General features: G+C 41.9%; 1 protein-coding gene across 1 annotated transcript; it reads left to right on the top strand.

Annotated features, from left to right (window-relative positions):
* Window positions 1–5321: 5321 nt before the first annotated feature.
* Window positions 5322–17095, top strand: LOC141795536 (cationic amino acid transporter 2-like). Its single transcript, XM_074676455.1, has 12 exons — window positions 5322–5605; window positions 5782–6167; window positions 8509–8664; window positions 8760–8925; window positions 12733–12869; window positions 13018–13240; window positions 13502–13638; window positions 15668–15770; window positions 15851–15975; window positions 16134–16300; window positions 16441–16549; window positions 16626–17095. The coding sequence occupies exons 1-12, from the start codon at window positions 5595–5597 to the stop codon at window positions 16736–16738; spliced, it is 1833 nt and encodes a 610-aa protein (XP_074532556.1). The 5' UTR covers window positions 5322–5594; the 3' UTR covers window positions 16739–17095.
* Window positions 17096–18682: the final 1587 nt, after the last annotated feature.

The following is an 18682-nucleotide window of genomic DNA, read 5'->3' as shown; positions in this document are numbered from 1 at the left end:
GCTTCATGAGTGACTTTAACAGAATGGGTGGCTATTACACCTAGAGATGGGTACCGAATCAGGTACTTCAAAAGGTACCGACCGAATTCTGTCAAAAGTACAGAGTACCGATTCATGTAAAATCAAAAGGTACCACGTTTGGGTACCTGAACACATCCTTGTGACTGTGAGGAAGTGAAAGAATAGTCGATTTTCCATGATGGACATGAACACAGCATTGCAAGGGTATATACTGAAGGATATATATGTTAAATTGAAAAAAAAAAAAAAAACATTGTTAAAGAAATTGATATTATTTACCACATAACTACAAAAAAGTACAGAAAATTTGTACTGTTGAGCACTGGTACCAATTGCCAGGTACCGGGCATTGGTGCCAGCACTCCTAAACTTTTTAGCACCGTCAGAGTTAGGAAATGTCTTTTTTTTAGCAAGGCACTGGTGCAATCCATGGACCTGTAGCTGTTGTGGTGTTTTACAGTATGAAATGCCATTGGTATTCGGTGTCCATGTGAGCTTTGAGATCTCCAGCACCTTTGTTGGACACTGAGACATATGTGCCAGCTTTGCACACGGTTCACTCCGCCTCCCACTTGTCCCGACTGGGACGGTATGTCGGAAATTTTTTTTTGCAGTTCATCTGTGAAGCTGCACTTACGCCTAGGCATCATCCGTGCAATACAGCTCCGCTGTCTAAACAGCCCCGTCTTCTCCGCTCTCCGTCTATGTCTCTCTCTCTCCTTCTCTCCGATCCTCTCACTCTCTATGCGTGTGTGTACACGCGCAGAGCAGACCTGCCCACAAGGCACCCTCTCGGTAAGTGATGCGCATGATAGTATTGTTTGCGAGCGCCGGTCAATTTACGGACGTGCGTTATGGTCTTATGAAAATCAGTGAACACCGGACATTTTCGTGAATTTATTAAACCCGCCCGGACACCCCGGACAGGACGTAAAAAGTGGACATGTCCGGGCAAAAGAGGACGCTTGGTCACCCTAGCTTAAAAGGACATTGGCCCTCATTTATCAAACGTGCGTACGCATGGAAAATGGGTGCATGATCCTTTCCATGCACAGATCGGCATTTGTCAATCTGAACGTGGGCGTTGTGTTTGCTCAAATCCCATGCCAGGTCTGAGTTCATGTACACAAGTTTCATGTCAGTGGAGAGAGGAGTGTGGTGAGGGAAATCCGTCTGTGGAGGAGAGTTATAAGATCATATGAGCATAAAACATGTTCAGAAATAAAAACTTTTTCGTGTCGTAAAACGGCGCTACCTCTGCTGCAGAGCCACAGCTGGCTATGAGGCGCTCGCGGCTTAGTGTATCAGTCCGCGTGCGGCATGCCAGATATAAACAAACGCAGGTAGTCTGCCAGGACAAAGAGACACGATAAGAACTAGAGCCTTATTTAGCGGTGTTTTTGTGTGAAAGTAACGCTCTGAAAATTCTCTAAATAAAGCGTGAATGCAGACCGATATCAGATTTTTTTGGTGGGAGTCCGTTTATTTGTGTGTTTGGTCACGTAAAATATGGCCCTGTCTGAGTGCAGAGGAAACAAAATCATTGTTGTAGGGGTAATTTCTGCCCTAAACCTTGTGATAGGACCCAACTTGTTCCATCCCCGAGTATCACTTTAATAAAAGGCAGCCAAAGGATATCTTAAAATCACCACAACAATTAGACTTGAGAAACATTTCTACTAGGTGTATTAATTTTTTAAAGTTTGACCACAGCCCATCTGGAATGACCGCAGAATCACATTTTTTATACCTATACTGCAGCCAGCCACCAGGGGGAGCAGTTTTTGTGGCAACCTCTCTTCAGGCCGAGCGAGATGATGTCCATTCGTTTTACAGTCTATGATTCAGACCAAAACTGTTTTGTTAAATGGGTGTGTGTGGTTTCTGCAGCCAACCCCAAGTGGACACTTGAGGAACTGCAGTTTGGGGCACAAAGGTCTTTTATCCTAACAAGGGAGGGCCGATTTCTCCGACTTTAAGAGTTCAAAACTTAGATTATCATTATATAACATATTCATATGTATTAAATATTTTATTTCTCAGCTCCAGCCTGCGTGTAAAAGTGATGCTCAGCAGACACGTAAAGCATCACACCCTGAGGTGAAGGACCACCACTCAGCTTGGCAAGTGAACTGGCGTGCCATGAAGTGCATCTTAAAGTTGCTCCATAAGGGACTGCAGCTGCTCTTCATCATAGGACAGATTTATCTGGTGGCTCTGCCTTCACAGTGAATATTTCTCCTTCATCAGTGCGCAGCGGAGGAGCCGTGTGCTGCCTGAGCTCAGGGTTTCCAGCCTGTTGGCTCAGTGACGGATGCCTCACCCTGGATACTCCTTTACTCACTAACAGCATCCTCACTGAGGAGACCACCCCACCCTGCAGGTTTCTATGGTGACCAGCCTCAACTTCTGATGCTTACCTTGCACACTCACACACACACGCATACATACACATAGGTGTGACTGTACAACACAGTGAGAGCAATGACAAACAGCATCGATTCGCCGCCGCTGCCAGGACGAGGTTAAGAAATTGCTTCAATACGCTGCAAACAATTACCACTCCATTAGAGCGGATAGAGTGTGTAAGGAACAACTTTACAGCGACCCGGACCACACACACACACACACACACACACACACACACACACACACACACACACACACACACACACACACACACACACACTGCTGGCTTCCTGCCATCCACACTAACTCTGTTCCTTTCCACATACGAGTGTTGGAGGTGGATGCAGCAGGGGTTATTGTGTTTATTCATAGATCCTTTTTATGGTCACATTGTGCATATTAATCATGCAGGCTAAATATTTAATTGACGGAGCAAAGGACGGGCATTCCTCACACATTGTGGAGCACAAAGCAGAAGGAGGGGGGAGGGGAGAAACAGCCATTTACACATCATCCAGATTTTATCAAATAAAACATGCTGGACCATGTGATCAGATCTGAGAGCCAGAGAGTGACATCCATCCATTGCCTTTACCACTTTGGGTTACACTCTGGATAGGTCTGCAGCCAATCACAGGGCTAACACGTAGAGACACACACAATCATTTACGCACACACACCTTTGGGTGATTTAGAGTGACCAATCAACCTGATGAGCATGTTTTTGGACTTTGGGAGGAAGCTCCACACAGAAACACTCCTGACCAGCCTGGACATCAAACCAGGAAACTTAACACCATCCACTGGACCACCGTGCAGCTGAAAGAGCAAAATGTGGAATTTAATTTAACTGAATGGACACATTATGACCCTAATGAGTCGTTAAAAAACTGAAGCGGAAGTGTGCAGCTGCTCCTCCATCAGACCATCAGATGTTCCTCCTGATCTTCATCACTTACTCTGATTTCAAACAGAATTCAGTCTTTTCACTGAGGGAGGGATTATGTCATCGACTGAGACTGGAGTCACAGAGAGGTCTGCAGACACAGACAGGCTTTTATTAATAATACTCCTGCTGCCATCTAGTGTTACCGGATGTGTATTACAGCACAAAGGTCCCTAACAGCAAAATATAGCGTCACAAAGTGCTTGAAGGACAACCACGCTTGTACTCACTGGTGCTTCAATCAATACGTTTTATATTAGCTAGAGATCATTAAGTGAGGAGTCCTGCTTTCTAATTCACCTCCAGCAGTATCAGGAGGACTACCAGCCACTTCCTGTTGGCTCACATATTCTCAGCCTGTCAGCTGATGGTTACAGCAAAGGTCGAGGTGAAAGGTCAGATACTTATGGCTTTCAAATTACCTGAGGGTCACTGAGCATCCAGTCTTTTCACCAGGGGTCCACTTCAGCTGTTTCATTGAAAAATAAAAATCAAAAAGCGTTTTGAACAACTGCACTTCTCACTATGAACTATTTTACTGTCATATTTGGTTTGTTTTCTTTTTTTTTCCTCGGATACCTGAGAGCACTTCTTCTCAGACAGCTGGGCTACATTTGCCCTGAGGGAGGTTGAAACCATAGACTGTATAATATAGACATAGTCTCTGCTATGTCACCCATCTGTTCCTGATAACGGAGTAATGAAGCTAATCGTCGGTATGGTCAGAAATGCTGGCTCAAGAGGCGGGCTTTGAGCCTTTACACTAACAGCTGTACAGCATGATGAAGGAAATTTGCTTATGTATGATTTTCTCATGTTGAAGGTACTTTTTGCCGATATTACTTTAAGATGTTTTTTTTTCTTATACATATTACACAAATATAATGTTTTATGTAGCTTTGAATACTCATTGCATGCTACTAACATACATTATATACATATATTAGATTAGAAATTTTCCGCCAGTAGTTTATCTGCAGCAGTCTAAGAAATCACTGTGTCTGCAAAGGCCTCCTGAATCCTCTGTTTCTTCAGTGGGTACTTCATGTGTAGTGGCACAGTGGAATTCCTGATACTAACCGCCTGCAGCTGAGGCAGAAGTAAGGCCTGCTCTTACAGCAGGGGGCGTCTGCCTCCACAGCAGTAGCCACGGTTACATGAGGAGTTTTTCATCTTTCCGAATGAATCTTTCCGAATGACTTTTCCAAAAACACTAGTATACATGGAAAGGAATATTCCTATCTCTGGTCTACATGTGCCGCCATAATGAAACAGAATAGTCAATTGGGCATGCGTAGAAAACAGAAGAAAGAAAAACGTAAACATCACAAGATTTATCAAAGCTGGAGGACGACAGTTTGTTTATCACGGTGTTGCAATACTCCGTATTGCAAGTTTGTCGTCCGTCCATTCTTGAAATAATGTTCATTTCTCTCAAAGTTTGGATCAAAAACAAACTTTCCGCAGCAGTCCAGTGCTGACTGCTCGCCACCATTTTTAAAGTTGAGGAACGTCTCTAGTTGCGTCTTACGTCATATCTGAGCATGCGCTGAAAGAACGTACCCTGACAACTTTCCGTCTGAGTGGATACATGATACCTCAATCGGTTTGGGGAATCAGTTTACTGTTTTTGATTTTGGGTCTATTGAGTATTGCAGAGTGTTTGCTCTTTATACAGATTTTAACAGCATGTGTTTTTGTTTGTGTCCCACTTTCAACTGTTGTTTTCAATATTTGAATGAGTTTTTAATTTGTATCATCCCTGCATTTGCAGCACTTTTGTCCCCATGATGTTTGTGTGCTTTGTTGCTGGGCCTTTGTCCTTAGACATGAGATCCTCCCAAAGTCATCTCAGAAATGTATTAAAATGAATGAAATTTGAATTTCTGATGTTACTTTTAACTTCTAAATGAAAGGTGTTTGGGTTCTCTGGTGTGGCCGACATGAGCTGTGCAGAAAGCAGCTGATGGATCTCACTCTCATTGGACTGATTGATTAAGTGAGTTCAGGTGTGCAGCTGCAGCAGGTAGCATGGCTGGGCTGGTTCCAGACTGCAAGGAGGGCAGCAGGCTGTGAGCTGTAGGGACTCTGGTGTTTTCCCTTTCTGATCCATCTCTGCCCATCACACCAACACCACCAGCAGCTGCAGCAGCAGCAGTGGACACAAGCTGCTTTTTATTTTCCTGAATGTTGGCCTTGGTTTGACCACAGACTGAAAATGACTGAAAGGTAACGAGTCATTTCATCTGCACCACTCAGCAGACTTTGGTGTACTGAGGCCTTTTGGCTCTTTCACAATGTGTTAAATCTGGTTAAGATCAGATGTTAATCCACACAGGTTTAAAGTGGGCTTTGTAACAGAGTGGAGACTGTCTGTGTGACTTTCCTCGTCTGGTTTTTCACAGTGCCTCTGGCTGCACAGTATATTGTGCCCAAGTGTTGCGCTTCATGCGGAGTCTGACCCGTAAGAAGCCTCTGGAGCCAGAGGGAGAGGAGTCTAACTTCTGCCGGTGCCTGACCACCGTGGACCTGGTGGCTCTGGGCGTGGGCAGCACACTCGGAGCTGGTGTGTATGTGCTTTCAGGGGAGGTGGCCAGAGAGGTATCTGGCCCCAGCATCATTATCTCCTTCCTGGTGGCGGCAGTGGCTTCAGTGTTTGCCGGGTTGTGTTACGCTGAGTTCGGGGCCCGAGTCCCAAAGACGGGCTCGGCTTACCTCTACAGCTATGTGACAGTCGGAGAGGTGTGGGCGTTTGTGACAGGCTGGAACCTGCTGCTGTCCTACGTCATTGGTGAGTAACACATAGTGAGTCTGTTGAAGAGTAAAAATAATGTTGAATCAGTGAAAAATGTCGTGTTTTTTAAAACTTTAAATTTCCGAAGCACATTTTTTTTCATCCTCTGTGGTCATTCCTAAGTCTTCATTAATGTTTAAAAAGATAATAAACTCAAAGCTATGCAGATTCTGCATAAAATACCTTTTCATTATATATACATGCATCTAATCTGTCAAAATACAATGAGTACATCCCTGTAACAGACTCACTGTGTTAACAATGTTAGCTCAGTCTGTTAGCTGAAACAGGACTGTCACTGCAGCTATATTTAGGGGCCATTGTAAAGTTACTGCTGGACCATTTTGCAGTATTCAGTTTAGTCCTTTTTGATCAGTCTGAGAACACATTGTATGGCCTCTGTAGTTATGGGGTCGGAGGTGGGCTGATTTGTGAGACTTAAAGATGCTGAGAGGAGGATCTGTTGTAATTAGTGCAGGGACGCCTTTTGGCCCAAACTCTCACACACACACTGTCGTGAAGACTTGATTCTTAAAGCGTGTGTTTGTTCTGGAAATAAATGAAGACTGGATCTTTTTTCTAAAACAAAAAATCTTTTCACCCGATACAACACGACGAGGTAAGGTATTTATCAACAGTGGCATAGAACTGTTGTTTGAAAAGTGACAAAAAGCAAATACAAGTTTGAACTGTCGTTAAGTGACCTAAATGTAGCTCTACTCACAGCCCGGTGCTGTAAGTCATGTCTGTAATGTGTAACATCAGTGAATCCTGATTATGTCCTTTCAGTCATCCACCAATCAGAACTAATGTAACCTCACTCTTCATTTTATTGATAGACTCTCAAGTTTGAACAGACCACTGCAGAATAACTGCTGACTGTGGGTTGGAATGAACATTAGCACCAACAGTTTAGCCCTTTTAGTCTTTAGCTTGGGCTCTACTTTTCTCCCATTTATCTTTCTTTCAGCCAGCGTGGTGTTGTTATGGAGACTTAGACATGCCATAGATCAATCCAGTCATTCTCGACCTGATCAGGAAGCCAAGATGTAGCATTTTGAAATACCCTGTGTTGGTGCTGATAATCTCATTTTAAAATGTGGATTATGATCAGACATGTATCGAGAAGGGAGAATTTTTCAAGATCACTTTCAAATAGGGCTGCACGATATTGGAAAAAACGGACATTGCGATTTTTGGGGGGGTTGCTATGTATATTGGGATATTAAACAAAGAAGAATTTTCACCAGATGACTTGAATAGCTCTGTTTGGGACTGTTTCATCCAGGCTGAGGGGGTTTATCTGCGAATGATGAAGATTGATGTATATGAAAGGGATCCAAGAGGCCATGTCTCTGTACAAAATAGAATAGGTTTCAATTTCAGTTGCTTTTTTCCCATTTCTCCATGGGGGAAATGCGATAATCACATTACATGCGCGATGTGACTATTGCGCAGGTGCATATTGCGATGGCGATGTTCAAACAATATATTGTGCAGGCCTACTTTCAAACTCCTCACAGATTCTTTAAAGGTGGGCCCTGAGCTGGAAAAGGTTGGGAACCACCGGCCTATGTGAATGGATTTAAAGAAAAAATATATTGACCAAAAGTGAAGATTCAATGATAAACAGAGTTGGCGTAAGTTCATGCAGGATTTGGAAGTCATACACACATCAGTGATCAGCTGACAGGCTGATGTTCTAACTTAGCCCTCTCATCCGATCACAGTGTGTGTCTAACAACAAGGCGGTGTTTTTAAATCACGTCTTCATTCTCAGTTATTCCTGCTACCTCATTGTTGCTCAGCTGCTGCTGTCACAATAATTCCACCTCCACCCAAGCCTCCTCCTATTTAGCCTCATGTGTGTATCTTATTGATTTGTATGCATTGATTTGATCTGTATGTATATGGGGGTTTGCTATGCACACCCTGGAAAGCTCGAGCAGGCTGCGCGGCTAACCCAGGGAGTACTCTGAAAAGCAGAGCTGTAACGCCAATTCTAACTGTATCCATTTTGCAATAAATGGTTAATATTTGACGAGAGTGTTCCTGACTGAACTAAAACAAAGGTAAATTCATGCTGTCTCATCTGTCTGTAGAGTGAACTGAGTATTCCCTCAGAATGTACTCTGGGTAATGAGCCCTTCAGCTGTATTCAGAGTGTTATTACTCCAGGTGAGGGCACTAACGAGGTGAACCTGCTCTTGAGAAAATCCACCTTCGTCTCTTTAGTTTTTCTGATGTTAATCACGAGATTCTCCCCCTCAACATTCCCAGATCATCCCCCTTCAGCCCGTGTGCTGTCCTCATCTGTATGTTTGGTCTTTCTTTTCAGGAACATCAAGTGTAGCGAAAGCCTGGACTGGGACCTTTGATGACCTCATCGACAACGTTATTGCTAAAACTCTGACAGAGCATACCCCGATGGACTCACCTGGCCTGGCTCCTTACCCAGACTTCTTTGCTGCTGGGCTCATTATGCTGCTTGCAGGTAAAATCTGTGATAACGTGAAAAAAAAAAAAATTGTCCAAACTAATTAAAAGTGCTGGCTGTTCAACTTCCCGACCCTCTTTTTTTAATTTTAGGGGTTCTTGCATACGGCGTTAGGGAGTCAGCCATTGTCAACACAATTTTTACTGCAGTGAATGTAGCTGTTCTGGTTTTTATCATCATCGCTGGCTTCATCAAAGGAGATGTTAGCAACTGGCAGATCAGTCAGGAGACGATCCTGAATGCAACGCGGCAGATGGAGTAAGACTATTTTTCCACAGTTCATGTAGAAATGGGTGCAGGTCAAAGCATGAATACATGTAGCTAAAAATGGATGAAACACTGTATGTGCTTAACATTTCATACTGATTTTTTGATGCCACATTGTATATATACCAATATATGTTCTAACCTACACCGATAGATCTGTGTAGCCTTTTTGCAGTACAGAACCCTACGCATGTAGCCTGACGTGGATCCAAAAGTGGTAACCTCCAGTCTGAAAGTGTTGAAAGCTGCAGTTCCTGGAGTGTCCACTTGAGGCTGGTGACAAAAGCACCAGAAACCGCATACACACCCATTCAAATAGCAGAACTTTACAGTAGAAACACATTTACATCCTGGTTTAAAACCTGATTTCAGTTTGAATAGAATTTTTCTCTATCAGCACACGCTGTTCAAGGGAAGGATTTATTTAATCCCCTTACTTTTCAAGTTATTAAACTTGTGAGTTTTGTCCATGTAAAGGCATGGCTAACTTGACTGGCAGGTAGTCACCCTGTAGCTAAGAGGCTAAAAGCCCACCTCTTCACCTTATCCTATCTTGAACAAAGCTAAGCTAAGTTCAGCATTTCCAAGTACGTCACAGAGCCAGATCTCAAATTAGCCTACTATACTTACAGTTCATGCTGATTCGGTGAAAATTTAGTCAATAGTATGTGAAAGAGAGCAAATTCTGCAGTCTGCCAAAAAATCCCTGGAGTTCCTACTGATCTGGGAAAATCTGTCAGTATGCATCAGACCAGTCTGCCTGACATACTGTTCCCCACAATGCACAGAGTTGATGCTTTTTGTCTTCTATTCTGTATACTGCCGGTGAAACTCAGCTACAGGATAACAACAGTAATGTTAGATGGTCTGTGTGAAAGAAGTGGAGTGATGTTTACTTCTACAAAATTACTGTAAGTCCTAAACCATTAACATTTTTCTAAACCATATGTGGATTAAAGAAGCGTTTTCCATAAACTTCCATTAAAAAAAGAAAAGTTTCAGTTCCAGATGTATTTTCAGTAAATGATTTAACTTTTGTTGTAAGATCAAAAATAAAATATGATTATTCAACTGTAAAATAATTCTGTACCTTTCCAAATTGTTATCCATAAAAAGTGGACCCTTAAATCTCTCCCAAAATGTATTGTTTTTCTACATGTATTTAATAATTTAATAATGAAAGGACCAAAATCACCAAAAAATTATACAATACTTGATACAATTTCTTTCTGAAATGAAATAACTTTTTTCTACCATTGCTTGATTTATATGAGGTACTCCATCTACCAATACCTTTGCATATTTATAACTAAAATAATAAGTTTCCATGGTTTGTTTTGTATCTTTAAAATAAAGTTGGGAAAAAAAGGTGTACTTCCACTCTCTTAAAACTGAAAACCAGAGTAGTAAACTAAAAAACAGACCCAACAGAACGGTCTACACACTTCATGCAAAATCAGTCATCAGCCGTTTGCAGTGCCTACAGCACACTACATTCACACGTAGTAGGTGAATTTGAAAACAGCCAGAGACTACAGCTGTTTTCCAAACTGCCTACTACACACTACATGTGAAAAAAGCTTACTGCTTTTGCATGTAGTATGCAGTGCAACTGTCCTGTTGGAGCTGTTTTGTAGTATGCTGCCCTGGTTTTCAGTTTTGGAAAATGGAGCTACAGGTGATGGATTTGTTTTTGCCTTTAATGTACAAAGCAAAAAAAAATGGGAGGATCTTGACATTTTAGGTGTTTTGTTAATCATATCACAGCAGAATCATCATTTGACTTTTAATCTTACAACAAGTTATATTGTTTATTAAAAAAAAAAAAACGAATGGGACTGATTTTCATTATTACAGCTGATGGAAAAACCACTTCCATATAATCCATATAAAGTTATTGGTTTAACTACGCTTTAATGAATTTGTAGAAGTAAACACCTCTCTTAAAACTAGAAGAGACAAGATTTACCTGTCCTTCTCATCACTTCACTTCTATCTCTCAAACAATCAAATGGTAGTGTTATATTGTAGTTGTAATGCCAGCTCATTCTAGTAGATGGCGGTGATACACCAGAGCCTGCCACCTGCATAGATAAACGGTGTTACGCCGTGCATTGTGGGAAACGGTATACCACGTAGACTGGTCCGTTGCATACTGAGATATTTTCCTGGATCAGTAGGACATCCCAGAATTTTTGGCATGCTGCAGATTTTGTAAGTTTTGCATACTACCTACTACACATTTCGGCCAAAGTCATGGGCACTACTAGTGTTGAAGGCGGTTTGGAAAACAGCCAACGTCATCAGTATATTATTCAGTCTATGGTCACTGCATGTTGAAATTAGGTGCACTGCAAGCCATCTATCCATCCTAACTGATTCTTTGTAACATGGTGATCCAAGTACCACACATCAAACCCTCATGCTACAATAAGGTAATATTCTGAGTCACTGTTAAAAAAACAGGAAACCTAGCAGAGCTAAAAACCAGTGGTTTGAGACAACACTGCCCTCATGTATTTATAGTAGGGCTGTCATTTTAACGCGTTAATTAGATTAATTAATTACACTGCAAATTAACGCGTTATAAAAATTAACGCAGATAAATCTGGATCCAAAACCCACGGGGCGTTCAAAGACGCACTTATTTTCAAATGTCTGGCATTTACAAACCGTTTGTCCTACTTGGAAAAGTGGTGTTCTCGTCAGATTTTCAAATATCCGACGGTCCCTGAATGTATCACACCTGACGTCAGCAACATGCTTTTGACGTGGGGAAGCGAGAGTGGGTCCACATCTCGTTTATTCACACGTCCTTTTTAAAAATCTGCAGAAAATCAACCGTTTGCTCTAGCTCAATTCTGTAAAAGACAGATAATTCTACACTCTTTACTGCATTAAACAAGCCCTGAATTATCGATATATGTCTTGTATTTTAATCTTAAGAATGCTTTGAAAAGTTCCTTCCATCTTCCTTGTGTCTTGTTTCAGCTTGGGGCTGCCCTGCACCAATGAGCAACGGTTTGTGTGTTCAGAGCATGAAAAACTGAAAATACTTCACTTTTCTTTGATCCAAGACTTGAATTGAGTGTTTTGTACATAGTTCCTCACAGTTTTTAGCCTTTAGCCCTGGTTCTCCTGACCTCATAGAAGTATAGAAGTTCATATTGCAGTGAAAATTGAGTCCACATAGAGAAAAAATGTGACAGAAGCAAAAACCGTCCTAAAAATCAAATCAGCTTATCTTAGGTGCAGGACTGTGTAGATTTTGCAAAGATAGAACCATAAAACTTTTTTCATGTGTTCCTTATGCCTCAGGGTACCTAAAAAATGTGTTGTATATATTCCCACCTTATTTTTAAATGTTTTTTTTAATGTCTTTTAATGTAATTTGAATGTCCTTAAGCAGATATGAGATTAAAATGTGATTAATTAGATTAATTAATTACAAATCCTGTAATTAATTAGATTAATTTTTTTAATCGCCTGACAGCACTAATTTATAGTGTGTATTGCAAAGTGATGTACTTCTACAAAAGTATGGACAGCCTGTGGCTGTTAGGCACGACGACATAGAGTTAGCACAGTTAAATAACCATGTATACACCTGCATGATGATTTAAACCAGAGGTCAGGGTTACGTCCAGTGAAATGAGTGGTAGGAAGGGCTCCTTGTCAGATAAAAACCTGAAAAAAATTGCACAGATCACTTTCCAACAACAGTAATAATAATAGTAGCAGTAGTAGTAGTAGTAATACTTGACCTTGATGCCAGTTCTATTTTCTGTCTTTGTGCAGAAATCAAACGGGGATATATAATGAAACAGCTGACTTTGGTGTTGGTGGCTTTTTCCCGTTTGGCTTCGACGGTACACTGGCAGGAGCAGCGACCTGTTTCTATGCCTTTGTGGGATTTGACTGCATCGCAACAACAGGTATCTATGAGCCAGTTTAAGATTTAGAGGGACTCTAACACTTTATCATTTGAAGTGTTTACAGAATAATCACTGAAACATGTCTTCAGGTTGTCAAAAGACTAAGTGAAACATGCTAATGTCCATGCTAATGTCCATGCTCTCTCAGGGGAGGAGGTGCAGAACCCACAGAAGGCCATCCCTCTTGGGATTGTGGCGTCGTTGCTCATCTGTTTCCTGGCTTACTTTGGCGTGTCAGCTGCTGTGACGCTCATGATGCCTTACTACCTGCTGGACTCACACAGTCCTCTGCCTGTTGCTTTTGAACACGTTGGCTGGGAGCCTGCAAAATATGTCGTGGCTGTGGGATCCCTCTGCGCACTCTCAACAAGGTACTCCCGTTAGCAGAGGCCTGGTGGAGGTTTCATGTGGATTCTGAGTGTTGCCATGATTTAGGGTCTGACTTCAGAGGTGAACAAATGTGTTGTGTCTTAGATTTGCATTTTATAGTTTTCTTATCTAGAGGTGTAAAGTTAGTCTTATAGACAGCAGGCTTAGAAAAAAAATAAAAAACATGTCATAGAACTGCTCAGGGTCAATGAATCATGTCGAAGTGAGCACTCCACTTTTCTGTCTGTCCTACATCTCCACAGTCTCTTAGGAGTGATGTTTCCAATGCCTCGAGTGCTCTTTGCCATGGCCAGAGACGGCCTCCTCTTCAAGCGTCTCAGTTACATGAGCTCCAGGCAGAGTCCGGTCTTCGCCACATTGACTTCAGGAGCTGTTGCTGGTAAGTTTAACAAACTGATACATGGAGCAGCTGTAGCTATAGATAATCTCTGGCTGATGATATCAAAGAGGGGTAATGTGCTTTTTCTTTTTTTCTTTGACATGATTTACAGCTCAATAAAAATCTGTTTTTATTTTCCTGGTGTTTTAGAAAACCCATATTTCAGCCTCTGTCTGAAGCACTTTGTTTTAGCAGCTTTCTCTTTAAGCTCCCTGCTCTACAATCCCCCTTCACCCGGATTGGCCAGCTCTCTTGAGGCCTGTCAGGGGCAGACTATGGTCACTTCACAAAGCTTGTATCAACAGTCCTGTGTGCAGTTGTGTGGTTTTACCGTGGACCGTATAAAACATGGATGTGGTCTCTGTGACATCCACTTGTTTCTAAGACAGAGTTTTGAAGCCAGTCATCAGGGGGTTATATTAGATAAAGATGCCTCAAGGTAAAGAGACTGGGCTGTTATTCACAAAGCTTCCTAAGGCTTAAAGTAGCTCTTAGTGGCGACATTTGTAGAATTATCCCTTGGTTAGGTCGAAGTTTTTCCACAAAGTGTCTCAGGCGTTAAGAGAGCTCCCAAGGTGAAAAACTGATTAGAGGAGGGACAAATACTATGGGTGAATTCCAATTCCTCCCTTAACCCTCAATCTTAACCCTCATTCTCAACCCTCAATCTGAGTGACACTCAAAACCAAGTGTTAAGGGTTATTTTGTGACTTACAAATGGGACACCCCTTAAATGCAGTTATGTCTTCAGACTGTGGGGGCAGCACTCTGCCCAAGCTGCATTCAGTCTGCCATTTAAAAAAAATAAAGAAGAAGAAGCCATTTCCGTTGTCCCTGAAATGATATGGGGACAACATTGTTTATTATTTTTCATATTAGCAATGTTAACCCTGTTAGTTTAATCATGAGCCTGAAACAGTTATCACTGATGGGTCTGCGGGTTCTTTGTAGCCTGACAGAGAGAAGAGACCACTCTGTTTATCTTAGTAACATTAGCTTAATACAGTAGAATATACGTCAGTCCTCTGTTGCTATACAGTGTGCTGGGCCCATTCATATTCTACATGTGTTCGTCTGTCGGCCTGTAATCATTAGATGTGCTGTATTTTCGTGCAAAATACGGACGAAATGTTCCATCTGTCTCCGCTACCATAACTTTAGGTTATGAATGAAGCTGTGCACTGAAACCAGGACCGCCAGTCCGGCTGGCAAACTTCGTCAAATAAAATGAATGTTTTGTAACAATGAGGTCAGTAATCCGTGAAGAGGGCTTAAATAAGATGATACAATGGTATTCATAATATGTCTCTATTTCATATTGACGAAAATACTTAATTTGTAGCTTGTTTTTTTGTCACTTTGGACGTGGTGAAGCTGGTGAAAATACGCAATGCATTCTGGGTAGCCCTTACTCCCAAAGGTGGTGCCAGAAAATCCTAATTTGTTTTGAGGGCCGTACAGCCCTCAAACTTGTCCCATAACTTAACATTCTGAGAATCGGGACAGCACTGGCACTTGGCGGGATTGCGCATTTTTGAGATTGAGGGTTAAAGTTAAGGGTTAAGGGAGAAATTGGAATTCACCTTAAGACTCTTATGAGTGTCTTTTAAAGGACAAGATGGTGGAGAGAGGAAGGAAGGTGAGATATTCATACAACTGTTAATATCAAAGAAAGTGAATTTTGGAAAAATACCTTGCTGTGTGCGCGAGGCCTAAGAAATTTTGTGAATACAGGCCCTGGTCTTTAGCCTCTTTGCTAACAGCTACAGGTTGCTCTGTCATAAAAGTTGGCCATGTCCTCATTTGACCAAAACTCAAAAGTTTAACAGCTTTCTGCTGCAGACTTAACTGAGCTCTCAGAAAACTGCAGTTTCTGGAACTTGTGTATAGGTGTTATAGTTTGGATTGGCGTTTGCTGATTGGGTCTCCTTAATTAAAAGTCAATAATGAGTGACAACCTCTGATCCCTTTTGTCCTTTGACGGGTCTCTAAGCAGACTGTTGTTGGTTCTGTCTGGATGTCGTTGCAGCTTTCATGGTCCTGTTGTTCGACCTGAAGGCTCTGGTCGACATGAGTTCAATCGGGACCATCTTCGCCTACACTCTGGTGGCGGTGTGTGTGCTCATTTTAAGGTATGTGCGACTATGGTAAGTCTAATTATTTTACAGGGTGTTGGGCCTAAAGTAAATATGTTTCTGTTTTTTAATCTGAGGTACAAAGAGGACTCCAGATTTGTTCATAGACCTGAACCATTTTCTGTGATTGGACTGATAAAGCCTCCGTCTCAACCGACGCATCGCACCTCTAAAAATGTCAACATAGTGACCATCATCATCTGTGAGTCCTCCTTCATTAGTTTCACTGTTTTTCACTTTATATGCTTTAAAGGTATTTTTCTTGAGAGCACCACTCTGTGCCAGTGTCCAAAGCTGGTTAAAGATAAACACACAGTAAGAATTTACGGTTTTCCTCTCTGCTCTCGGTTTCCTCTCCAGTGGTCCTCGTCGTCGTTTTGAGCGTGCTGCTGTCAGAGGCCGTTCATTCCCTACGCAGGCGAGAGAGCTGGAGCGTGCTGCTGGTCACCGTCTTCACGCTGATGCTGGTCCTCGCTGTGGCGATCATCTGGAGGCAGCCACAGAGCACGATCAAAGCTGCTTTCATGGTAAACTGGCAGTTAATGGTAGTGAGGGGATTTCACGCTGGTTTTTATTACAGGGTTTGAGACGGTTTCTTTCTGTTCTGGTCGTTGTGTAAAGCTAAGCTAACCTGCTGTTTTAGTAATGAGACCTGGTATTTTCACAGGTCCCCTGTCTGCCTGTAATCCCAGTTTTAAGCGTCCTTATGAACACGTACTTGATGGTTCAGCTGGGAGGAGAGACTTGGATCAGCTACGCAGTCTGGATGGTTGTAGGTAAGGACACACTGGGTCAAACCTGCCCAGATAACAGGTCTGTGGTGAAACCTGTGTGACGCTCATCTTCCCTCAGGTCTGATCATCTACTTTGGATATGGAGTTCGTCACAGTGTGCAGAAACAGAGGCTCGAGGAGGCTCTCACCCCGATGAATAATGTGGATGTCAATCTTAGTATTGCTGCTTGATGTGGATATGCTGGTGTCAGATGGACTAAACTAAACAGAGATTACGGATCCCTGGATTCCTCTTGGATTAGTCCACAGATCCAGCTGAAGTTGGATAAATATGATGTCTCATCTTGATTCTATACTTTAATGCAAACTGATGCTTTGTGGAAACAGCACTTGGTTTTATGTGATGTGAAAGAATTTGTGTTACACTGAAAAACAAATGTACTAGTTGTCTTTTTTTATAGTTATTTCTTGATCAGTCACTCAAGACTATGTAACCTTTGAGGTCTTTATGTCAGTATTTGACAGTGAATACATTTTAAAAATATTGATCTATTTGTGGAGTCTGTTGAATAAAAAATGTTAACTTGTTATACCAGCTTAACCGTCTCGTCCGTTTTAAGAGGTTTCCACTGGGTGTGTGAAGTCATTAAAGAGGGAGTATTCTGCTTCCTCATATTTAAACATGGATGTAAAGTTACAATGCTGGTTGTTCAGACTGAGCATGCGCAGATTTTCAAACCTCAACATATCCGTGTGTTGTAGAAATCTCTAAATCTGTCTGTAAACTGATCAAAACACCCCGCTCTAAATAATAGCTCCATATCTTCATGAGACTCATGATGAACTGATGAGGTCATCACGTAAGGATCTAATGATTGGTCTATTTAAGGAATGGGCCTCAAATACAAAGGTCTGCCCACAGTTCCACCTGTGAAAGGCTCTCAAAGGGCTGGCCAATCAGAGGGAAAGGGGGTTTGTGACACAGATCAAAAAAGCTCAACTTCTCTCTTTTAGTCATTTTTTGCTAACATGTATACTTCCTGCTGGTCAGTAAGGAGATCAGATGAGCATCTCAGAAGATGTATGTGACAGATTTATGAATGGGTTTATTTTGTTTGGTCATTTCTGGTGAGTGGGTCACGTGGTGGGATGGGCGGTACGCCTCTGGATTTACAAATAATTCACTGTCACAGGTTTCTGGATGACTTCGGCCATGTCCACACGTAGCTGGGTATTTAGGAAACCACATATTTTTTTTAATACATTTACGCCTGTCATCCTGATTAACTGCATTTTTACGTAACTGAAAATGTTTTTTTCTGAACACTCCGGCCAAAGTGAAGCTTTTGGGAAACTCAAGTTTCATGTTCATTTTTGAAAATACCCGGCTACATGTGAAAAAAATCTATATCAGCCTCTGATATAGACAGGTTTAAAATTCCAAAGTTAACTGTTTTTAAAGTAGTTCAGGGTGGGATCAGAATGACCGAGTACCACGTTAAGGAGAATAATCCAGGTTAAAGACAACAGTTAAGCAATTTAAAGAAAATAACTTCAAAAATAATATTTCGAAAGAGTTGAGTTGAAATATACCACGGGGTCTCCTGGAGACATTTCAGTGTGTTTGTTCTTCCCTCCTCATTACAAACTGTGATTTGAAGGTGACGTCACAGAGGGAAGTCCCTCTGCTTCTTCCTCTGTTTAACATTAACAAACATGGATCAGACAGTCACTCCTGTCAATGAAGAGGAAGAAAATCTGTATTCCTATCCATATGATGGTCCTCAGTATTATAATCATGAGCCTGTTAGGAAAGATGGAGACTGGGAACAGGGCAGGAGTAGGAGGAATAACGGCCCTAGGAGAGCAGCAGAGCTGTGGTGTGAGGAGAACCAGAGGAGAACGGGGCAGGTGTCCCGGTGAGTTGGCGCCGTTAGCTAGTGATATGTAGCCTAATGCTGTGTTCACATCAGCGTTGTTAAAGTTTGATATCAGATACACTGACTTACAAAATAAGTAGTACGTGTAAGAGCTGATCATGAAGCAGCGCGCTTTGAGCTGTCATGATAAAGCACATAGAGAGAAAGACAGAGGGGTCTATCAGAGGTCTATTCACTGATCTAGAGTCAGAAAACCAAGCGTAACACTTAATATGAAGGGGTACTCATAAGACTG

This window comes from Halichoeres trimaculatus, unplaced genomic scaffold (assembly GCF_033239565.1).
Source record: "Halichoeres trimaculatus isolate MK-OKI-2021-1 unplaced genomic scaffold, fHalTri1.1 fHalTri1_scaffold_8, whole genome shotgun sequence".
Lineage (NCBI taxonomy): Eukaryota > Metazoa > Chordata > Actinopteri > Labriformes > Labridae > Halichoeres > Halichoeres trimaculatus.
The sequence above is the reverse complement of the archived record's forward strand: the minus strand, read 5'-3'. Positions and strand labels throughout refer to the sequence as shown.